General features: G+C 36.0%; 1 protein-coding gene across 2 annotated transcripts in view; it reads left to right on the top strand.

Annotated features, from left to right (window-relative positions):
• LOC117423409 (fibronectin type III domain-containing protein 3B-like) overlaps positions 1-26,115 on the top strand; it is a 234,023-nt gene that overhangs the window by 180,547 nt on the left and 27,361 nt on the right. For both annotated transcript variants that reach the window (XM_058990133.1, XM_034039137.3), the window contains exons 12-21: positions 4,812-4,936; positions 7,142-7,316; positions 7,696-7,782; positions 12,156-12,294; positions 13,244-13,315; positions 14,300-14,418; positions 15,683-15,788; positions 22,937-23,109; positions 24,134-24,247; positions 25,940-26,089. In XM_058990133.1, coding sequence (XP_058846116.1) covers positions 4,812-4,936; positions 7,142-7,316; positions 7,696-7,782; positions 12,156-12,294; positions 13,244-13,315; positions 14,300-14,418; positions 15,683-15,788; positions 22,937-23,109; positions 24,134-24,247; positions 25,940-26,089 — 1,260 coding nt within the window. The remainder of the gene's footprint in view (positions 1-4,811; positions 4,937-7,141; positions 7,317-7,695; positions 7,783-12,155; positions 12,295-13,243; positions 13,316-14,299; positions 14,419-15,682; positions 15,789-22,936; positions 23,110-24,133; positions 24,248-25,939; positions 26,090-26,115) is intronic.

Raw genomic sequence — 26,115 nt, 5'->3', positions numbered from 1 at the left:
TGCAAACTAATAAAAACTACAAACATTTGGAAGTTTACCTAAACTAATATTAGCTTGTCCAAGGTCAGTGCTAATCAGGGTCTGTGAAACTAGAGGGTTATGTTTAAAGTCTTAGTTAAAGACTTTAATTAAGGATTAAAACGTTTTTCTTTTCTATCTTTCCATTCACATTTTATATTTTAACATAATACATAAAATTGTAACTTAAAATTTTATGTCTATGCATATTAAGTATAAGACGTGACTGGAGAGAAAATTTAAAAGATTCGTTTTTTTTTGTACTTTTTTCAGTACAGTATTATGTTTTGTTCTGCCATTAGGACTCCAACAAACACCTTTTTATTATGTTTTGTGCTTTTGTGAAACAGTATCTGTTACTTAAATGTCTAGTTGACATTTAATGGAAAAATACACTCCATAGCTCAGCTTACACTAAGAGGAGAGATCTGTAGTACAGATTATATGTTACCTGTGAATTATATAAAATGTTGCCTCAGTTTCTTTATTTTTCTATTTGTCTCCTATGTGTTAAAACCTTGAAGTAATATCTCAACATGAAATTAAATGCCACCAAATTTCCTTTCATTTGGTTAATGTATCTGAAACAAAACTATAAGGGGGAGTGTCAGTGTTGACAAGTGAGAAAACATTAGATATGTTCTTTGTTTTGTGGTATCATTCATTATTAAACACCCAACCCAACTGACCACAGAGAAAGGGGTCTTTATACAGTGGCAAAATGTGCTTATAAATAGATCAAGGAATCAAATTCACTAAAATGGAAAGACGAAAACAAAGCAGAAACCGTGGACTTTTAATGGTGAACATAAGTGGGGCAGGTATGACCACATTATTGTGCATCCTAATTTTGTATTTAACAGTTTTTTTATGTATAGATTGCTAATTACAATTTCAGCATGAATACCTTTAAGTAAGATGACACTGGCTGCAACTCTATTGTCGTTTTTTTAAATAAGCTTACTTGATTTTAAAAACATCATGAACGATACAAGCAACTTCTTACACTACTTGGTTTGATTAAATGAGTAGTACACAACAAAATATGAAAGCTGAATTACAACAAAGAACAACAACATTTTAATGAAAAATATATATTGTAGCCTACTTCAATAAGAACATTAGCCTGCTATATTATGTTAAACCAAAACAATAAAAAATAATAACGATCTGGTCCTCTCTTGCCTTTTTCAATGAATATAAATTTGATTAATAGAGACTAAAAACATACTAAGATAACAACTACCTAGCCTAAGTTTAATTAATCATTTTTGTAATCTACCAGCGGCTTCTGTTGCATACACATCACTGATAATAGACATCACTGATAATAGTGCAGACCGTGGGTCAAACCAATGTTCGTGTTGGGGTGCGTAATTGTTTTTTTTTTTTTAAATCAATGTCATCCTTCTGGAGTCCTCTGAATGGCTTTTAATTTGTTTGTTTTATAAACCATTTAAATGCAAAACCATAACAAAACATGTATACAGGCTTTTTTTTAATGTATTATTTGTCCTTTGGTTGCCTTTAATTAATTATTCTGCACGTACTACTACTTTGTATATGATGTAGTATACGTGAATGCAAACATCTAACACTAGTACATACAATACTCTTTCAAATAAACGTGTTATGATTTTGATTGTGCGGTTCTTAAGGTCGGTATTATTGTCATTGCTTGTGCCTCGGCACCTTCTTTACTAATTAAGCACTTGTCAGAACTAATGACTCGAGCCAGATTGGTGACTCAACTCGACTCGACTCGAGCAGTTTAGTGACTCAACTCAACTCGAGCTTGGCATGTCAAAGACACGAGTCGACTCGAGTCTTTACTCCCCAATGACTCGACTCGACGAGTCCCAATTTTGGTGACTCGTTACAGCTCTGCCAAAATCACTACTATAAAGAGAAGGAGGAAGATAAATAAAATGTCCCCATTGACAGGGTAGACCTGCTGCACAAAAACTGTTCTCTTTCATTCCTCACTGTGTAACGATTCTGCAAAACACAACTTACAACTTTGTATACACAATAGTTTAGTTAATGCCTCCAGTTCTTTTCTGGAAGTTCATCTGTGCATGTATCAATTATTAAGTTGCAACTATGAAATGTCAACCCACAAAATAAGACACAGTGTTTATGTATTGTAAGCATGTAATGATATAAATTGACATGCAAAGACCAAGTAAATGTGTATAATACAGTCCAACATAATGTTTAGAATTTTCAGCCGTAACAAACCAAAGTGGGGTGCCTTTCAACCACTGTTCTAATTTATTTTCATTAAAGAATGGTTTCCAGTAAACACTGCTCTTGGAGGTATTGTGGTTTCCTTAGTAACCCTCATTATCCCTTAAATGACATGAGTGTTTCAGTATGCTTCCTATATCTGGCTTTGCTCATGTGTCATTTTGACATATCAACATGTTACTCTTAAGGGCAGAACACTTAACTAACATATTCTTGTTGTTATTCACTTTGTATCATTTTCTGTTTCATTCATCACATCCTGGTGACTTTTTAAAACTCAAAGATTTAAAGCACCCCTAGGCCCCAACAGAGCTTCCATGTATAACTCACAATATGTTCACTAGAGTTTTACCATTAGCCTGTCCCCCTGCAGCTTTCAATTTGTCCAACATTACATGAAAATAAATCTGTCAGGAATAAAATAAACACAGCGCTCCATCCTCTTACACAACAATAGTATTTATTTCACACATAATACCCAATGCTGTTAGTAATAGCCGCCTTTATCACGCAGCAGTTATTATAAAGTGTGATAAGTTTAATGAAATATGACAGGGCGAGATTAAATAGAAAAACGTGATACATTTGGAAGGACAAAGTGCAGTATTATTATAAAACGTGATCAAAAACGTTTTGTCAGAACATTTCTCAACTGCCCTTATAAAAAGACACTAAAGGCTGCATTCAGTTTCAGTACTTTACAGCCTCCATGGGTTTTCCACAAGCTCAGTAAATGGAAAAGCATGCATGCTATTAGACAGCACCTTCCTTACTCCATTTAATCCATATTTATCAGCCTTTACAGGGGGTGCCCTAATGATGTCCAAGTTGTCTGCTTCATTGTTGAGCACTAGAAATGAAGACTCTTGTGAGAGGACATTGAAAATACTGGGTAGAAAACAGTAATTGACTTTTTTTTTCAGTGTGACTGCTTAGGAGCAAAGAGAGAATCTGAAATTGAGTCAGGTCACTGGAGAGAATATTTAGTGTACATAGTGAAGGCATAAATTAAAATGGCTTCCAAGAGAACATTTTATAATCTTCTTCCACAAGTTCACTTGCCCACCCTGAGAGAGATCAGCAAAGAGATTAAGTTTTGCTGATCCTGTTAGAAGAAAATGAATAACAATGTCAAGGGAATGCACCTCAAGACAACCTTCGACTCCTGAAATCACATTACACAATAAGAATCAACTGTCATCTTGAATCCCCACCAGAAATCTGTTTGATTTGCAAACAAATCATCCAGGACCAACCATACTTCCAGAGGCATCTACACATAAAACGTATCCCAACCTTAAAATACTTGTACCCCAAACATTTAACTTGTATCTAACCAAAATTGCTTTTCAGTCCCCCAGCAGGATGATTGAATTGTTATTCACTATACAACAGGTTCCAATAGTGTGCATGTTCCCGCAGCATTTAGTAACAAATGAATCAACAACCTGCGTTAAACTTCCCCATAAAATACTAGACACAATTGCATGTTCAGTGTTATACTTTTAAATAATTTTGCAGCAGACAATGCAGAAAATGTGTCACTGTAGAACAGGTTTTACGTGACAGTTCCAAAATTAGTATTTGTCCAGCAAGACGTACTAGATATGATCCCCATAAGTGAAATACTATGTAAAAAAGTGGTTAGTGGAACAGATGCACCTGGGTACTTGTTATGCTATTCTAGGAGCATAAGCCTACACATTAATCATTATCCAGAAGAGAGAAAAGTTTTGCAGCCTTATGTTGTGTTATCAGCAATCCTGAACCAAAGACATTAAGTTAAACCGAACATCCATCATGCCCTAATGTCCTGGTACTGCTTTCCTGCTCTGCAAGACAGCCACAGATTTAAGTCTGAAGACAATTTAACTTGTGGCTGGCAGGCATCTCATTGCATCTCTTTCTTTTGGGGGTGGGGGGGTGGGGGGGTGGGGGGGGTGGACGGAGTGTTCTGAAAAACAATCCATCGATTCTACCATCCTAAAAGGTTGAGAAATTTTCAATAACTGCAAGCCTGTTTAGCAGCACATTCTCTTCTGTTCTGGTAATGAGGACTTTATATACCATAAAAGCCTTCTCTTTTTGTGTATCCATTTCATAAAAGATGTGCATTTTCAGCACACACAATGAAGTAAACTGGAACAGTATGAACCTGCTAGCTTTCAAAATGACTGATAAATGTTAAAGTGCAGCTTAATGTGTCATCTGCTTGTATTTGGAATTGCTGGCAACATATAATTGAACATGTATTTCCTGCCAGTATTCTTAATGCTTTATATCGCCTAGGTGTCCTTCTGTTCCTAATGTAGCATCAAACTCATTTTTCTCACATATTAGACAAAAAGGCAGTCACTGCATTTATTTTGGTAACATTTCAATCAGCCTGCAGCATTTTACTAGAAATAATATATTGGTTCTAGTGGCAAGCTGGTCCTAACGAATAAGTATTAGTAGGTTTGCAATTTGAGCAGATTACAGAATAGCTGTGTCAGGTTCCTGATAGGGTACTGAACTGTGTTTTGTTTTGCCTTTCTTTTAAGGGAAAAAGGAACAGTGGCTTTAGAGATTGTTATTTTGGGAGCCAAAGGCACTGTAAGCTAACCAAACTCTGCCCGGCGATTGGATACACTTTCCGACTAGCAGCACGGAACGACATAGGCACCAGGTATGAAATGATTGTGTGCTTTATGTATAAATGTATTTATCAAGGGAGTTCTCAAAGAGCCATAGAAAGTGTAACCAACTACCCAAAATTACAGATTTCATAGTCTTCACCTAAAAAAAATATATATATATATATATATATCCATCTTGTGGAGCTCAGTGAGTTACACTGTATATTGGACAGCCCTGGTTTCGAGCATTCGCGTCTAATAGATAGTTAGAAGAGTACATGTTATACATTTGAAATTGTCATAACTGTTGACAGTAAAGCATGTTGATTCAGTTGAGGACGCTCAGTTCATATATATATATATATATATATATATATATATGAATGAAGGCAGTAGTGTGGAGTGGTTAGGGCTCTGGACTCTTGACCGGAAGGTCGTGGGTTCATTTCCAGGTGGGAGACACTGCTGCTGTACCCTTGAGCAAGGTACTTTACTCAGATTGCTCCAGTAAAAACCCAACTGTATAAATGGGTAATTGTATGTAAAAATAATGTGATATCTTGTAACAGTTGTGAGTTGCCCTGGATAAGGGCGTCAGCTAAGAAATAAATGTTATATATATATAAATAAATATATGACCCCCCACCACCCAAAATGGCATCTTTAAACCTACTGAGGTAATATATGTGGTTTTTTTTTTGTTTTTTTAAGTGATTAAATGTGTTGCATCAATCTGCAGGACATTAACAATGTTTGAAGACTGGTAGCAAATGGAATAATTTAATTCCTTCATATTGATTAAAACAGGAGCAAGATTTAACTATGCAACAAAGAGCAACCACAGACAAATAAATAAGATATGTAGACATCGGTGAACAAGTGTGTTCTTAAATAAATAAATTCACTCTTGTCTGTACAAAGTTTATTGGCACTCTAAATGAAGCCTCAACACAAGTCGACAATATTGCTGTTTTTGGCGGGGTACCAGAAAACTGATGAATAATTCAAGAAATGTTGGCTTTGCTTCTCAATGCTTATACCTTTCTGCAAAATACTGCCTTTAGGGGCACTTCCTACAGTACCCATACTGTGTATACCTGTGAACTGGTTAACGCCTCACATGATAATAGAAATTGCTGCTACCTTTCTAGGACAGTAGAACCTTACATTTTCAGGGATGAAGATTTGGTATAGTAGCCTATGGGGTTAGCTATTTAAAAGAAAAAAAAAAAAACACCTTATGCCTTTAGGAATTGTGTTAAACTATCAAGCATGTGTTACAAAAAATGTGTTAAATGTTTTATTGTATATTAAAATGAATCCCTCAATATACTAAACATTAGCCTACTAAACCAACTAAGCTGTCACGATATGGTCATATTTAAAATAATAAAAGGCTTAAGAATTTTTAATCAAGTCAACACACTGTGAAATGAAGTTGTTGATATTTATGTTAGCAACAATCCCCTTAAAGGAATGTGCAAAGTCTAAATGTGTGTGATTAATATTCCTGTCAAATCAGTTTCTTATTTAAAATTGCGACACCTAGTGATTCATTTATTAGTGTTAAACATGTCTATAAATTGGATGTACATAAATAACAAGCTCATTCTTTCCTTAGAGTCTCTTATATTTAAATATTCTCTATTGATATTGATTTATGTATTCATTTAATTTGAATGTTTTGGTATACATTTTCCCTAATTACCATTTTTTCTAGTTCTACATGTTCCCAGTTTTCAAAGCTGTGATCATGCCCTTCTCTGCTTTTTTCCCTTTCAGTCTGTGTTAGGGTTGTTCTCATATTATTCATCCATGTAGGTTTTGTTTATCACATTGTATAGATGAGTCACAGTTTAGTCACAGCTGTATGAAAAACAGTTAATCAGAACCTCCCCCATAAAAAAAAGAAACCACTAAACAAAGTGCACCTCTGATAATGCACTTTCTATCTACTTTTTAATGGTAGCTCCAGTTCTTATGTCACACTTTTTGTATACATGGAGGCTGTCTACTTGTGACAATTACGTTTGTACAGACAGTAGATTTAGAGAAAATCGAATTCCATTGCATTGAAACTTGGTATGGACATTCTTTTGGTATATACAGGCATCTCTGTATGTCAAACTTTAATGATACGTGCAGATGCAGTCATTTGAATCTATTTTTCTATGTTACGGATGCTTCTAATATGGTAATTACAGACGTGGCACGGGATATCACTTACATGCTTGCTTATTAAATTCTCTTCTCAGTGGTTACAGCCAGGAAATTGTGTTTTACACATGTGGAAACATCCCTCAGTCGCCCTTGGCTCCCAGACTTGTGCGGGCTGGCATTACTTGGATCACCTTACAGTGGAATCGGCCAGATGGCTGTACACCTGAGGAGGTGATCACATATACTCTGGAAATACAGGAGGAGAACAATGTAGGTGGTGTTTTTAATACTCTCTCAGAATACCTTGAATCATTAATCATTGATAGTGTGTTCTGTATTTACATTCATTTGTGTGTAACTGTTACTGTTTTAGTTCCCATGCACATTAATATCAAGGAAGGGTGGGAGGTTCAAAGCATGGAGTGATTTAAAGCAACCATCCTCACCCACATGGTGTTTGGATGCTGTGCAGTTGTGACATTAGGGTCCTCCCTCTTTAATTTGAGGCTTGAATTCAAGTTTTAAGTTTCTGATGAATGAAGCTTTACATTAAAATGGCAGTAAAATGGCCAGCAAAGAGAAATGTCATTGATGCATGTTAGCTACTGGTACTTTATCAGACAATTGACCAAATTACTTGTTTCTGTAGGGGAATGGGTTTCATCCAAAGTACACTGGTGAAGACTTGACATGTACTGTGAAAAACCTCAAGAGGAGTACACAGTATAAATTCAAGGTGAGTTGTGTCCTTTGAACCTTATACGTATGGGTGACATCAGGTGAAAGCCGAATATTGCAGGAAGCTTTGTTCTTATTGTAATTGTGTTCATTGCCCCAATCATGTTTGGGTGTCACTTTTCTACTGAGGAGATATTACATGGAAGTCGAGGCAAGAGCAGGGATGTTACTTTCAGTGCACTGGCTAAATCCTTATAAGAATTAACCATCTTGACTTGTAATGTACTCTTATTTTATGTTCACCAACAAATTGTACATCTGATTTGTCTTTCAAAAGAAACAAGGTGAACCAGGGTGAGGTCAAAGATTTTCAGTGACACAGCAACACCCCGAACACCCCCACCCCCCTACCCCAATTGTTGACCTATAACACAACATTTAGTCGACAATTCTTGTTTAACTAATTCATCCATACTAACAAGACTAACACTATTTACACTCTTTCCACAATACCAGCCGTTTATGATTCCCTATTCATTATATTGGGCAATTAATTTACGAATGAGTTGAAAGCAAATTTTTTTTTTTAGCAAAGTGCAAAAGTATTTGCACTTAGCAGAGGCAGACAAGGTGCCTTTACTGGTAGTGTTAGAAGGACTCATTTGTCAAGCTAAGACAGTGTCTTGTTAAGGAGTTAGCACACGTACACTGATACTTGCCTGGAATGAGTTCATAAGTTGAAAGTGCTTTACAGTTGAGGTGGAGTGATGGGCTTGTGTGAGTTAGATACATTAACATCTGCACAAACGTGGCGACACCCGACTGTTGATACCATTCTATCCCCAGACGGGCATATACAGTCACCAGTTAAACCCAAATCACATTTGAAGGACCAGGTATAAGCAGTGCACAGACACACACCACATCAATCTATAGGCCATTTATTTATGTATTTATTTATTATAAAAAAAACAGTATATCGGATTAAACCCAAATGCAATCTTAAGTCTAGGAGTCTGATAGTCTATGATAATTTTGAGGAGATCCAAGTGGTGTGTCCCTCATTTTTGAACATTTCCATGGGATGACACTTGTCATAATATAACATTTCAAACATGTGTGACCACCATTCAGATAATCTGGTTAAATTAATAAAAACAATTATTACATACAATAAGCAGTGCACAGGGGGTATGTTATTAAAGTCAGGGATGTTTGCTAATGTTTTAAGTCCTGCTGAAAAAAGATAAATGTGTACGTGCAGTTGAATGGGGTATCACCAGGCAGTGTTTCCTTACCACCCGGAGGGTCGATATCTTGTAATATCTTGTAATAATTGTAAGTCGCCCTGGATAAGGGCGTCGGCTAAGAAATAAATAATAATAATATACTGCACAATAATGCATATACACTTCCTTGCCATGTTAAGATCCATCTAGTTGTGCACATTTGCCCTGATCACAACCTTGACACGATGTGGTATAGACCACAAGATGCTGAACAGTGTCTCAAGGGACGTCAATCTATTCAGGTCAGATGTGATGCCAAATGCTTTGTTCAAGTTCATCTCGAACATGCTCAACTGGATTGAGATGCCCACACATGTCATGTTCTTGAAAGCATTGATGCATGATGGATGGGTACATGATTGTTTTAAAAGTAAAAATGACCAGCAGCGTACAAGTGCGGCATTGTTGGGTGAACGTGACCCGCAAAGATGCTTAAGTAAACTACACCATTGGTTCTGCCTTCCAGAGTAATCAAGGGACGCAAGGTATACCAGGAACACATACCCCACACCAGGGATACCAAAGACCACTTCTCTGCTTATTGATATTTAATTTGTAAACAAATTATTTTGCATTCCCACACTATATTCACACTAAAATATCCTTGCAACAAATGGTGGAAGGGGAATGTTAATATATAATGTATATATGTTTCATCATTGATTTCCATTGAATCTGTTCAGTTGAGACAGCTCATCTATTGTACTTGAAGAATGACATACAAAGAATGTATTCAATACTTTTGTAGTAGTACACTCAATATCAATAACATGAATATCAACGTATCCAATTGCTAACTGAGTCCTTCTATAATGGCAGAGGAAGTACTTAACCCTGTCATATGGGGACAGGAAAAAAAAAATCTGTTCTAGTCTTTATATGGGAACATATGGAAGACGCAAATGCAGGATAGACTCATATGAGGATGCCATTTCCCCCCCCCCCAATGGGAAACAATGAAAATATTTTCAGTGTAAAATATATTTATTGTGTCCAAATCTTTTTTTTAAGCTATTTTCAATATTTCACACATGAAAGGGTTAAAGTAATTTCACATTTGGCAATGAACCGCCATACACTGTTAAAATTATGCGATATATGTAGTCTAATTATGATGAGATATATGTGATTGTTATCATACAAACTGAACAACATACTGTACTGCTTTTGTTAGACAAGCATTTAAGAGTTATGTGAATCTGTTTAACACAATAACCAAATGTATTCATAACAAAAAAGACAAACTCATCACTGTTTGGACTCGATAAGGACAACTACTGCTAGGAAGTAATCATATTGGCACTTTTCAATACACGTTGTAACAGACTGAAAACTGTAGAGATGAAACTTCAAAATATCCTGGTTTTCATGGTCTACTTGTATGAAGTATTAAAACAAATGTTTTTGTTGTCTGAATTCCTCACAGTCCCCCCCACACACACTGTAATCTACAGTATTGTAAAACAGTGATAATCATGAACCACAAGATTTTGTTTTTCACATTATAAACAACAAAAAAAAACATGTATTTCTTAGAAATTGAAAGAGAATCAGGAAATGTTTTTAAAAACATTTTTGTTATTGGTTCATCTGCCCCCACCCTCACCACCCCCCCACCACATATCCTTCTCGTTGTTTTGCAGTGTTTGTGTGCCCCTGCAGTGCTATGCAAGACCTGAGCCTCACTGTTTTTTGTTTTTTTTCTTAGGTTAGTTAATTTTGGCACGGATACAGTATTGATTAAAAGCAAAAGTGCAGCCAGTGAATATTGATTGAAACAAAAGTACAGGCTACGTTTTACTGAAGGAAATGAAGGCACATCTGTGCAGAGAATGCACTGTGTATTTGACAAATCTGTAGCTGTTTTTGAATATTAACCATTAGCCTTTTTTGAAAACTTGATACCTAATTTGTCTTAGAATTGCTATTTGAATATGCACACAGGTGTGATGGATATTATAAAACAAACAGATCGATATTATTTATAATAAACATGTATTTAATAAGCTGGATTTATGCAGGTTATAACTATTCACAGTTCTGGAAATGTGATACAGTGTTGGTTTAGGGATTCTTAATTGTGTGTACATGGAGATATTAGATTGTAAAAAGCAGAGTATTTGTAATGATTAATACCAGAGCAGCATTCACATTTCCTTTAGTTATGCTCAGCTGAACTTGTGCACCAGTATGTCATGAGGTAGTTCTAATACTGCAGGTCAGAGAGACCTGTAAGTTATATTGCAATGACCTAACGGCAAACATTTGTCATAGTCTAGATTACAGTAAAGAACACAATATAGTAAATAGTGACAATTTACAAGTTTAATCCCCTTATATATTTTTTGATAAGCGGAGAGGTACTCTTCAGTTCTAGTTGCCTGTCATAGACTAATGTAATGTAGGTTGTATCAGCCTAGTGCCATCACAGTCTAGTGGACAGATAGATTTGTGTAGTTTTAACTTCTCACTCTTCACTTGCCTTTATTATGGCTCATCTATCCATTTATACATTTCTTAAAAGTTGTCTTTTAAAAGAATGAAATGTTGGATATTTTTATGACAGTATTTTGAGTTTGACAGATTAGAATTTGTTGTGTTTCCTTATCCTCTTAAAATCTGCATGAATTATGCTGTTGGCTCTTTCAACAAGTGAGAACTACAGAGCGTTGACTCAGATGTTTTGTAAGAGTTAAAATAAAGCGTATAATGGATAAGTACATAGTTAGGTTGAGACACTAAATGAGAAAGATTGGGAAAGGCAAGGAGTCTTTCAACACAAAACCATCAATTGCCATATCATTGTCATTTTAATACAAAATCCTTTTTTGATTTAAAGGAGTGTAACAGCTTTGCACATCTAGGGGAAGCCTGAAGCGGTCCACTGACACCCAGTGGATTTGACATCCCAGTTAATTAGTTGTGAATAAGGTGACAGGACAGAAACAAAGTGTTTACGAATCAGGGAAGTGTTTAAAATGAAAAGGTAATGTCACTTTGCTTGCCATCCTAGCAACCCATTCCTGCAACACATATACCACACCTATATTGGCAGTAGAAAGCAATATTCATTTGCTCATATCCTGTGACTTAATTTACACCCTGGATATCAAATGTTCTGTGTTTGTCACATATTTTCCAGCTCATTGCCTCCAATGTGGAAGGGAAAAGCAGCCCCAGTGAGGTTCTTGTTTGCACCACAAGTCCAGACAGGCCCGGACCTCCTTCCAGGCCTTGTATTAAAGGAGCCATTACACCTCACAGCTTCTGTGTGAACTGGGGTATGTTGGCAACTCAAGATCTGCATTTCAAAGAAACATAACCAACAAAGTTGTGGCTATTGTCTCTGTCAGTACTCACCAGGGTTGGAGCCAATTCCAGTTCCCTTTTAATCAATTCCAACACATCATTGATAAAAAATTGCAATTAGTAGTATTCTGTTTAAATGAGCTTGAAATGAAAGCAATTGAGCAATCATAACAATTATTACGTCTCTAAAATATCAATTCCAATTCCTTTGAAGGAAAAATGAATTGAAAATACAATTGGAATTGAAAAACAGGAATTGTCTCCAACCCTGATCCTCATTATTCATAACCATGTTCTTGGTCAACTGTTTGAAGATAGATTCCTCAGCATCACACATACCCAGTGTCTTTTTGTCAGGAGAGGGATTTCAGTATTTAATAAAATGTGATTTTGAATTTGTGTGCCCAAGACATAGGTGTTGATTGATATGCCTGATCTATTGGGGTGTTTAATGTGTTCCTGGAAGTTTTATTTTTGTAATCAAGATAGTGAATGAAAAGATCATGTGACCAGAATGAACCCTATACCTTATACACAGTTTTGAGTGTTAGTGTTGAATAATGCTATCATATTGATTTTTATTTATATATTTTTTAACTGTAATTTCATTTTGGAGTCAAATCCAACGACAGAATGACTGGGTGAATCACACAGTTCCAAATGTTAAGCAAAAGCAGAGTTTCTCTGTAAGGAAAGTAATCCTGCTATTTAATTTAGAACTTTATTTTCCATCTCTTGTACTTGCTGTATAAACAGAATTCTCAGTGAATGTTCATTGTGGAACAACTACAGGACTATGAATGTTCATGCCGTATCCTCTGTTTATGTCTGGCCAGTACACTTTGTGGTGTGGGTTGAGAAATAGTTCTTATCTTGTTAATATAAAACAAAACCTCTTTTGAGCTCTTGTTTACCTTACAGATCCCCCGCAAGACAATGGAGGTTCAGAAATCTTGAAATACCTCTTGGAAATATCAGAAGGAAACTCAGATGGTAAGCACATGTCATCATGCAGATTCATTTGCACCATTTCACTATTTTATGGCAACACGCCATCGAGAGGCGCAGCACATACATATTGCTCTCAATTATCCAAAACACAGCTCTGAATTTTCTAAACAAATATCTCATCCTGTACAGTCATACCACACTGATTATCCAAAATGCCCACTTATGGAGAACAATACATATGTTGCCAGAGGAGTTTGGGTAATTAATGACCAGCTATGAGATCGATTTAATCCATTGAGCCTTTTTTATTGACCACATATGCCCCACATTTCCTTTGTTATCTTGTTTAAACCCAGCCCCATTCGTTTCGGTACACCGGCACACCAAACTAAGTGCATGTTACTCAGAAAACTACAGCCTCCTGAATGCAATAGTACAGTCCTGTGAGACACGTCAGATCAGTGGGTGTATTACAGTGCTGTGACTGAAAAAATACAAAGCCCAGTCAATCAGATGAGATATCTTCTGAAAGGGCAGGGTTAGGGTTAGGGTTAGGGTTAGGGTTAGGTGTTTCCAATGCTGTTTGTCTTGGTTGCCTAGCTATATTGGTAAATGAAGCTACAGACTAGAGAGAGCGACAGATAGTTGTGATTGGTAAAAGTGCTAATAAAACAGTTGTTTTTCACACAATTTGCTTCACGTTCTCATCAACCACATATAGTATGCCTGATCCTGTTGCAACTTATATAATATGAAAGGAAATTGTGTGGCTTTTCATTTGATATAAATTACATGCATGCAGCACAAACTATCCAGTAGTTACACATACATAAACTGTGAAAAACAGGCAGTAATAGAGTTTAAAGAGGGAACCTCATGTTATGACCCTCATTACAGGCCACTCTCCCTCTTTGTTGGTCACTCATTGTAAGTAGACATTTCTGAATGGTGTTAACATAACTGCTACATGGTTTGGAAAGGTACTGATAAAGAATGACTAGTGCTTTAATGTATTTGCCTTCACAGCAAACCAATGGGAGATAGCATACAGTGGATCTGCCACAGAGCATGTGTGTGATCACTTGAAACCAGGCACTTTGTATAGACTGCGGGCATGCTGCATCAGCACTGGTGGGCACAGTCAGGTATGGAGGAAGCACCTGTTTATATGCAGTGCATGACAGTTCATGTAGAACACAATATGAACCTATGAGGTATATTTTTACTCAATGATTTTTGCAAGAATGACATTTCAAGTTAATGTTAAACATACAATAGAAACAAAACCACAATTATAAAAAATATATCGTGTAATTAAACTACCAGAGAAAAGGCTTTGGAAATCTGACCCCATATTAATTAGAAAAGTATACAGCTTTATGTGCAGGTGGCCCACACATCATTTTAATTATTTATTGTTGGTTCAAGCGAGTACAAAGCATACAAGTCCTAGAAAGCCTTGGTGCAGGACTAGCATGTTACGTTGATGATGGCATCCGAAACATGAAAGAACATGAACCATTCAACAACTAACTTCATTATATATAAACAGCATTTTAATTGAATTGTTAAAATGGCATACGCTTAAATGACAGTACTTGGATGGAATTATTGTCCATTATTCTATCAAAGATACTATATAAAAATAATGTACTATAACCACAGTTTACTGTGCACCTTGTATATAATGTGCAATCTGTATATAAACAGAAGAAACAATTTGTAAAAGTGTGTGTGTGTGTGTGTGTGTATTAAGTTACAGTATTCAGCAAGCCTTCGCTCAGAATTACAATTTTCAACCTTTAAACTACTGTAAAACCCTTTGTATAAGTATTTTCCTAAAAAGGGGGGAGCGACTTATACACTGTTGTGACCTATAGGCTTTTTCCTGAAATTGTTGCCTCAAAAAGGGAGCGGGGGGCAACTTATGGTACATTTTAAAAAGAGTGTCATATTCCTTCTCTGCATCTTTTTATTGGCTGTTTTAGCATCCATCAATTATGTTGTAAACAATTTGGCTACTGGCACAAGAATTAAGAAGTAAATAACATAAAATATAACAATCATTAATTTAAAAGAGTATACTACATAAAGTACAACTAATGTAGAGATGGTTTTATTTATTTATTTATTTTTTAATAAATGTGTTAAACATTGATAGCCTTTAAATTACTGTATATCTCCACGGCTGTTATAAAGTCAGATGGGCACTTCGCAATGCTTCTGTGGTAAAGCCGTTCATAACTAATTTGATGGTTGTACCAATCCAGATGTGTCGCATGTCTCTTAATGCTGCATCTTCACAGCTGTCTTTTACAAAACATGCATTTTCCTTTCTGCCCATTCATTGCTGTGCTTGGTTTTACCATATGTTAACGAATGTTAAATCTATTTTATTTTATTTCCTAGTGTTCTGAAAGCCTGCCTGTTCGCACACTAAGTGTTGCACCAGGGCCGTGTCAACCCCCAACAATTGTAGGAAAACCCAAACACAAGGAAGTCCTCTTACAATGGGGTAAGACATTAACGATGTATTCCAATCCCTCCCTCCCAATTGGAATAGTATCTCCTTATGTCACACTTGGCAGGTATCTATAAATGATACAATTGTGATGAAACTTGAAGTGGACCATCATTAGCAACTGTTCACCAGATTATCAAAGGTGGCCAACACACTGAAGTTGATTATTAGATGCCAATTTTGGAACATTATTATGATAGTACAGAAGTTCTGGCGATCAGTTACACTAATGCAAGACATATCTTGGGAACGTTTGTCTGAATTGGATCAAAGTTTTGTTAAATAAGTTATTGAACATAGAGTACTATCCACATCAATCACATCACTAGTAGAATGTTTAATGCATATACTTCACGTGGGATAGATAACACAATAAAACCAACATGGTTCTGTTGTATTTGTTTTAAATAAAAAGTAGCCAATTGAAATGCAGCAAATTAGTCACTATTAACAACCATTGCTGTAATAAACTGTGTGTCTGAATACAGAGATACTCTGGACATTACAGATTATTCCTGTAGGATATATTTGGTAAGAAAATGAAACCATTAATTTATTGCAAAGCCCCCTTTCAAACCAAAGGATGAATCTCACAAAAACAACGGATAATATAATCCAGCGACTAGAGTGATCTGAACCAGTGTAATTTACTTCCATTTGTATCCTTACAGGCAGAAACAGACTGCTTTTGCACTAAAAATATACTAATGTAGAGGCACTGACCCACCACTTCCATGTACTTCTGCAACTGCAATTAGATGTCAAAGTGTGATGAATAGGTTTATGTAGTACTGTCCCTTGTAGACAAAGCATGTTGTCTCTTTTGGGTGTTCTACTCGAATGGAGTGCTGCAGTGGCCTGTAGGTTTTAAGCTTATGTCCCATGTGGCTGACTATAATCTACTTTATTATACAGAACAGACAACAACAAACAAAATGTTGCACAGTAGTCCTGCTAGTGCAATAGAATGCCATAATACTGGGAATAAATCCCAGGAAATTTGCACTTACTGTTTCTCATGAATAACAGGAATTGAAGAAAAACTCTGACGGAAAACACCACTCAAACACATATTCAGTACACCATCATTAAAAATACAACCATGAAGCATCTTTATTACTGTGCACAGGGTATATATCACCATGGAAACAGCACTGGGCTTTGTGTACAACTAGACCATATTAATTGGCTAATGTTCTTCAATCACAGGGAGCATGCACAAAAGATCTGCCTTTTCTTACAACCATCCATCTCCTGAAGCTAAAGTAAAATGCCCAAAGATATCAAAACAAACACAATGCATGTTTTTACCGCACTGTACATACAGTACATGACATGAACAAGAAGAAAATACAAATGCATGGAAAAGGTAAACAAAGAAAATAGTTTTACTGCCACAGTACTACAAGATGAAAACAGTTACTGGACAGAATATGAAAGTGTTGAGATTGAGTCTGGGTGCAGTAGTTGTCAAAACCTTATATATATATATATATATATATATATATATATATATATATATATATACTACCGGTCAAAAGTTTTAGAACACCCCCATTTTTCCAGTTTTTATTGAAATTTAAGCAGTTCAAGTCCAGTGAATAACCTGAAATGGTACAAAGGTAAGCGGTAAACTGCCAGAGGTTAGAAAAAAAAAGTTTAGGTTACCAAAAACTGAAAAATAATGTACATTTCAGAGTTATACAAAAAGGCCTTTTTCAGGGAACAAGTAATGGGTTAACAACTTACAGCTGTTCTGCAGCAATGGAAGTAAATTAAGCCTTGAAAGTTGATGCTAACAATTCCTACAGGTGTCCCAACTTTTGTTGATTACTTACAAACCCTCTGTCTGTATAAAAGCAGTGTTGGAACAGACTGTGTTACTACACCCTCTTAAGCATTATTTGGACAGTATTGTACTGCAGGAAGTAGTATATTGCTCTCATAATGGCGAGAAAAAGGCAATTAACAAAGGAAGACAGACAGACCATTATAACCCTTAAAAGTGTAGGTCTTTCCTTTAGAGAAATTGCAAAGAAAGCCAAGGTGTCAGTGAGTACAGTTTCCTACACCATCAAAAGGCACTTGGAAACTGGAGGAAACTCTGACAGGAAGAGGTCTGGCAGACCCAAAGCCACAACAGAATCAGAAGACAAGTTTCTGAGAGTCAACAGCTTGCGTGATAGGCGGCTCACAGGACAACAGCTTCAAGCACAGCTTAACACTGGTCGGAGTAAGCAAGTCTCAGTTTCAACTGTGAAGAGAAGACTTCGAGCTGCAGGTTTGACGGGTCGAGTGGCAGTAAGAAAGCCATTGCTAAGATGGCAAAATAAGAAAAAGAGGCTTGCCTGGGCCATGAAGCACCGCCAATGGACTACTGAAGACTGGAAGAAGGTCTTATGGACCGATGAATCAAAATTTGAAATCTTCGGTTCATCATGCAGGGTTTTTGTACACCGTCGAGTAAGCGAAAGGATGGTTCTTCGGTGTGTGACACCAACTGTCAAACATGGAGGAGGAAGCGTGATGGTCTGGGGCTCTTTTGCTGGATCCAGAGTCGGCGACTCTAGTTGGTCAGGGGTTCATCCTACAGCAAGATAATGACCCAAAACATACCTCCAGGCTATGTCAGAACTACCTTAGAAGAAAAGAACAAGACGGTAGGCTTCAAATCATGGAATGGCCAGCACAGTCTCCAGACTTAAACCCCATCGAGCTGGTTTGGGATGAACTGGACAGAAGGGTGAAAGCAAAGCAACCTACAAGAGCAACACATTTGTGGGAACTTCTGCAACAGTGTTGGGAAGAACTTTCCGAACAATATTTGATTTCCATTGTAGAAAGAATGCCACGAGTGTGTTCGGCTGTTATATCTGCAAAAGGTGGCTACTTTGATGAGTCAAAAATTTAGATTAAATTTTGTTAAACAAAACGATTCCATGATTTCTTTTTTATCTCCAATTGTTTATTTGTTCTATGCTTTAATTTCAGAGTACATTGAGACATTAAACTGCGTAAATTTCAATAAAAACTGGAAAAATTGAGGTGTTCTAAAACTTTTGACCGGTAGTGTGTATATATATATATATATATATATATATATATATATATATATATATATATATATATATATATATATATATATATATATATATATATATATATATATATATATATAATGTCTCTAAGGCTATTTCAAACCTGAGTTTAAACGGATAAAAAATACAGTCAAAACCATTTAATATCACATTGAAGGGACTGAGCAAAACTATGACAATAAGCGGAGTTGACATTATCAGAAGTTAGCCGATAACTTAGTAAAAAAAAATACATTATGCTTCCGTAAATTTAAGAAAACCCCAAACAGCTTTAATAATACTTACTTTCAGTTTACTGTGTGTTTCGGATGGAAAACTTTTCAGACAGAGTTTTTTTTTTTTTTCTCCTTTCTCTGATAGAGCAATTATTTCAGCTTTTGTGGCTAAAAAGTTACATCTGATTGTTCCATTTTCATTCGAGATCAGTAATGTTTTGTATCCATACGCTTACTGAGGCCTTAACTGTTACAATAACAGTTACAGAATGTAGCCACATTGATCACGTGAAAGCAAAAGGCTTTCGAGACTAAGGTAGACCGAATGTGCCAAAATTGGTTGGTCATAGATTGGCAGTTGAAAGTGATCTTAAATAGGAATAAAATGAAGTAAGAATTAAATTAATTGTGTGTCTGTTAAATTCGATTGACATTAACCGGAGTCTGTCAATAACAGAAGTGTATAAATCAGGTGTTTGTTTCCATTGACTTGCATTATATTCGGGCTGGGACATTTCAATTTGATGATAATAAGCGGAGTGGGACATTAACAGAAGTGACATTAAACGGATTTGACTGTATGAATTGGAAGTTGGGGTTCTGATTTAAGTTCAACTACTTCCTTTAACACCTGTCTATACTTGGCTTAATAATAATAATAATAATAATAATAATAATAATAATAATAATAATAATAATAATAATAATAATGTTACTGTTCTAAGTTTGTTTTAATACAGAAAAACAGCCATCTATTGAAAAAGTAAACTGTATTGTCAACGATCCCTAAGTTCTGCAAACATTTCAGTATATTTACACAAAATAATCTGCAGCTAAAGGTCCAGAACCCTTTGAATTACAACACCGTGCCAATAAAGCAAATCACAGTCTGAGTGACCATCTGTCCCTACAGGTGTGGAATACAAATTGATGGATGCCAGACTTGTTTTGCCGATTATGATCTGGAAAAAGATGAGAATAGATAGCCTTGATTGAGCTCATACATCATAGGAATCACAGTCGAGCGAGTGAGATTCAGACGTTCAGCTCATTGCAATGCTAAAGCTCCGAGGGTCATGCTCCAACAGGTTAAGCCATCGAGCAGACGTCACCCCCATCCTATTGCTCTCACTATATTTAGAAACAAATTTGCAAAGGGCTCTCTACTGAGACACAGCATCTAGTTTCCAGCATATCCTGCTTCTCCCTATAATTTACCAACCTGGGTGTCACCGTGGTGTTTGCGTATTACACTGCACTTTGTTCCTTGTTAGTGCATTGCTATAAAAAAAAAAAAAGTTATAGGAAAATAACAAAATGCAAGAAGCATTTTTTTCCCAGTGAATCACATGAGTTGGGAGATAATAGATATATACAACTACTTTAATAGCTAGCTAAGTGACAGATCTCTTTTTGAGATAATCACGTGAGGTAAGAGATAGCGATTGAAATCATGCAGTATCCAATTATACATGTAGTGTATTAAATAACCCCTGAATGACAAACCCTGAAAAAATATTGTAAAACAGAATATATCACAGTATTAAGTGAAACTGGATGGATATTAAAGTGATGGATATCTGCGGGTAGAGCTGAAGGCATTATGTGACAGCTGCTCATTTAGATGTCATTGCCTGACATGTTGAATTTTACACCGCTGAAGACCAAAAAATGTTCTGTGTTTTTCTGATCTCTAGGTACTGCTGTATGCTGTGTTTGTTTTCTTTTCTGGGAAATCCAAAGGGCTGGATAAAGCTGGACTGAATTGGCTTACTGCAATTGTGAATTTTAATTGATCATTAGCAGTGTTTAAAGTCAATAACATTTTTAATGGAGACATGTTTATGCAGGAGTTCTGAGAATGCATGGTTTAACCTGAATGGTTTAGGCAAGATTAGAAGACATTATAATTAAAGATTATTACTACTGCTCCCTTTCAGGTTTTATCTTTATTGAAATCCCCTCTGTTGTACTAGAAGTGATGTTTTTATTAAATTCTCAGGTTCTATTTAAGGATGTTGCAACAGGAGTTGCTATATACCTTGCAATACATTTCAAAACTCAGTCCTGATTGTGTTGATATTTTTAATCAAACATGTGCTATAAATAACATTTATTAACTTTTACAAGCTTTCAACATGAGAAATGTTCCCTTGAAAGCATAGAAGTGTATCCAGGTCGATCCCTCCTGCAATGCTTCTGTTTTGCTGTTACTATAATACATTATTAATTTCAATTAAGAGCACCATCACTGTTGCAGGTCAAAGAGCATGAACTGGATACACAGTGATGCTCAGATGAGAATTTACCTTTCTCCTACTGAATGATCATGAGTAAAAGTTGAGGAATATATTTCCAGCCAATGTTATGCCCTATAATGTATGCATAAAAATATCAAAACAAAATCAGGATAGGTTTCAGAATACATTTCACAGGATGCAAAAAAGTGAAGTGATTATGTAACACTACCATATCAACAGGCACAGTCCTCTCCCCAGTGCACTGCTAATTGATTACAAAGGCCAACTCCCTTTTACATATGCATATGGATTTAGTGCTTGTGAGAGGCGAGGGGTTAATATGCTGGTAAGTGCTGAACAAGCGTCCCCCACAGGGCTTCACCAGCGAATCCTGACCCAAGGCCCTATCATGTAATTGAGCCACGTTTTACCAAACTGTTTGCTAATTTTGTGATGTGATCCACTGAAGACTACATGAAGTCTTTCAAAATGAGAAATAAACATGTACCACTGAAACGTCAAGTGTTTGGTACAGTAAGTCTTTCCCACTGTCTTAATTCAGAATGACAGTCATCTGTTACTGAAAGATGATCTATTCTTTCCATGGCTGACTGTTCATCAGCACACACTAATACAGTCACTGTAAAAACCCTTCCTGGAATCTGAGTTTGAAATCACATGTCATATTTCTAAGAAGCTGCAGGAAATAAACCTGGTTAAAACTACTCAAGGGGATGCATAAAAACTAGATGGGATTTCTATTAAGAGAGATGTGCTGTTGAGTGAAATTATTAAAAGGTCATTCCTCATGAGTTGCATAAAACTGAAAGAACACAACATTAACCATTTACCGATTTCTACCAGGTTTCAATTATTATTTTAATGAATTCTTGTTTTATGTATTATTCATAAATTATTCTGGTTTATTCATCCACTTTGTGAAAGTTTTTTTTTTTTTTTGCATCTTTAAAACACTATTTCTACCATGTTTCAATTTGTTTTTGTTTTCCTGTTTTATGTATTATTCATAAATAATTGCATTGTCCCACAAGACTGCTGTAATTATACAACAGGCACAACAACACAGTACAGTGCCAGTAGCAGAATATAAAACAGTAAGATAGGACCAGAGATTATTTGGCTAGTGGTTTGACTGCGACAACAAAACCATTGCATAGCAATTGTACCTTAGTAAAAGACCAAATAAACCCATAATAACATATTGCTAACACTGCATAAAATACAAAAAACCGTAATATATCACAGTTGTTGTTTATTTGGTACATTAAGCTGCTGTAATTTCCTTAAAATCGAATCCCAGGGTAAGTCACCATGTTAGACAAATGGGCATATTTGTGCTGCAACTTTCAATAAAAGGAAATTATAAATTATATATTCAAGCTTCATTTTACTTATAGATGTCAGGAAACACAACACCTACTCTCTCACATAGCATTCTTTTCTATCCTACCACAAAAGACGTAAACGTTGGTGAATTTTTATATCACGTTTCATTGATTATTTTGAAAAGGACCATATAAGAAGGACACATCTTCTTACTGATTGCTTGCATTTCTCTTTGTTTTCAGATTGTCCATCCTCAGACAGTGCCTGTGAGGTGACAGAGTACAGCCTGGAAATGAGCGAAGCAGACGCAGACCCCTCCGAGGTCTACCGTGGTCCTGACCTGGAATGTACAGTCAGCAGTCTTCTCCCTGGAACCACCTACAGCTTCAGAGTCCGATCCACCAACGAGGCTGGGGTAGGGGTGTTCAGCTGGTGAAATCTACATATACTGTATCACTGGAAAAAAAGATAAAATAGGAGGGGGTTGGGGTTTCTAGGATTGAATTTGAGACTCCTGCTTGGTTTAAGTCCACTTCAAGACCAGCCTCTGCCTTTTACACAACCCGTATCATTTATTTATCTTTTACATGTAACACTACAGCAAAACTATTATTAGTATTTTTTTGTCACTAGTTTCGGCAAAGTCTTTCTCAATGTCTTTATTGAACGGTTTGTCGAATATCAGTCTTATTTTAGCTCTCAGGTCTGTTTGACTAAACATCTCTATAGGACGGGGAAAAAAGCAGATCATGAAACCAGAAGGTGCCCTTCCAGCCCTGACTTTATCAAAAGTTGACTCCCTTACTCTCACCTCAGAAACATAAAAGCCCATTAATTTTGATGCTTCTGAGAAATTCACAGAGGCAATTGTTGTATGAAAGAGTCGGTCACATTTAAGCACACAAGTAGGTCCACAGTGTCATTTTTTTCATGTGTAGATACCTACTGGTAGGTAGGTAGATAGATAGCTAGAGACAGACAGATAGATAGATTGTGTTTGTATTATTTCCGAAAGCTCCATATGAGGCTGCTATATTGCAGTCAATTGACTTTTGTATCTGGTGTACAGAACAGTTTTAGTTATTATCTTACTATTTGGCACACAGCTACCTGTATTCTATATTTCTTTTCAATTAAGTTGCATTATCAGTGTTGTCCAGTAAAAATGAACCACTTTGTTGTTTTATCATCTGTGTGAATTAATGATACAGAACACACACTTTGAGTCACTGTGTTTTCCAGTTGGTTCACGGTTTTCTGTATATTTTTTTCAATTAAGCCTCAAGGAGGTGCTTAGCGTCTCAGTCTCTGCAGTAAAACATGAATTAGGTTACAAGAAACATATATTGATTGCACAACCATGCCTATTTGGCTTGTACTTGTTTTCTTTTTAAGTATTGTTACTTGTTCCTCATGTTTTATTATTTTTTTAAATACAGTACAGCCCCTATTCTGGAACAACAGAAGTAACTACTGCAGCAGGACCTCCAGGCCAGTGTAGGGCGCCGTTTCTCACCTTAACATCTAATACCTGTGTTCTTGTAAGCTGGGAGGTAAGTCCCTGTTAATATAGATTATATAAATAAAACAGAAATAAACAGAAATAAACTGTTGTTGGTTGTGTGTCTATCATAATTATTGCTGGAGTTGGAGGGACATAGGGGTGTCTTGTTAGCAATACAGTATTGTACATGAAAAAGCTGTATTTTATCCAACAACTTTATATTAAAGTTTGATAGTAACACCGATTTTAAATAAATAAAAGATGCTAATGGTTCATGACAACCAGTAAACAGACCCCTTTTTATGTAGGCCTACCAGTTAAGATAGATTTTCTTCTTTGCAGAGCAATCCTGAATATGAGCTTTTGTCTTGCATTGTGGCTTCCAGCTTTATTGCAATAGATTTTTATAGGCAAGACAAATGCGGTACCAATTCTATTTCAAAGCTTATCGAAGAGCAATTTACAGCAATCATCATTTTTGTCTCTGTTGATGATGGATTTATTATTGAAAAAAATGAATACTGGCCCCAAACTACCATATTTTGAACAGATTCTGAGAACAAGAGAAGTAAAATAAAGAGTTATTCATTGAACAAATGCACTCAAGTAGAGAAAAACCTTGCTTTAAGACCACATTTTAAAGACCCACTTTGCTCCTATTAACAGCGGTTTAACGTTATCTTCAGTTTTAAGGATGCACCACTGTATTCAGTATTTAGGCCACCAGCAGTAGTCCAAATGTATCCAACCTCACCAATATGATGTAAACCACCAAGGTTTTTTTTTAAAAACTCTGAAACTTGATGTAACTAAATTATTATAAAACTAAGCCAATACATTAGAACAGTTTGCATGTAACATCCAGAATAGTTCCTCCGAAGACTGAACTTCCACTGCAAAATAACAGGAGCAAATAGATGAGCTTCAATTGAAAAGCAGTTGAAAAGCAACCTTTGTATCCTCCTGCTAATTAAAGATGAGTCATGACTGTTCAGAATGAATTGATATATTGTGCTTTTAATTTGACTCGATTTAATCCACAGCAGTCTATGTGCTTTAATTGGACAGCCACATAGAGATTTGCAGCTCAGAGTGTCATTTACTGTTTACTTTAACATGGCTGACTTTTTTTTTAATGAATCTGCTACAATATATATTTTTTGATTAATATCATCCATCAGTATCTTGCAGTGTTCATTTAAAACACATTATATTACATCAGTAAGAGAAGTCGAAGTATTATGGAAGAAAGCAGAGTTTCACTTATTTTAAAAACTGAGAAAATTGTTTTGTTTGACCGGTTGTGATTGTACAGTAAATAAAGTTTGTGCTTTGACTAGGTACCGCAAACAACATACATTAAACTTCAGCAGTACTGAGATGAAAGGCACTTGCATAGAAGACTGATAACTTGTAATGTACTGTTCATTATTCATGCTTAATACTTATTGCATGGCAAACTGAGTCTCTGTGTTATTCAAGTCCTGATATGCAGCGACAAAACAGTACAGAATAAAGTCACAAAGAGTCAATTGACTCTTGACATAGCAACAGGAGCCTGTCACAGAGCACAATGATGTTATTTGACTGAAGTTAAACTCAGAAGGCACCTACTGTAAATTCCTTTTTTTTTTTTTTTTTAGAAAAGACCACTTGTCATATAAAAAGGTGTAACCCGAAAACACTTGGAGACAAATGTCTCCCTCTCTCATATTCATAGCCCAGTAAATTTTTCTTTCAGAGCCCTGAGAACACTGGAGCAGATATTTCAGAGTACAGACTGGAGTGGAGCAGAGAAGAGGAGTCTTTGGAGCTTATTTACTGCGGTACAGAAACACAATATGAAATCACAGATCTCGCTGCAGCAACACATTACTGCTGCAGGCTCCAGGTAGGACACTAAAGCAAATGAATTGA

This window comes from Acipenser ruthenus, chromosome 17, assembly GCF_902713425.1.
Source record: "Acipenser ruthenus chromosome 17, fAciRut3.2 maternal haplotype, whole genome shotgun sequence".
Lineage (NCBI taxonomy): Eukaryota > Metazoa > Chordata > Actinopteri > Acipenseriformes > Acipenseridae > Acipenser > Acipenser ruthenus.
Note: the sequence above shows the minus strand (reverse complement) of the source record. Positions and strands in the feature narration are given on the sequence as shown.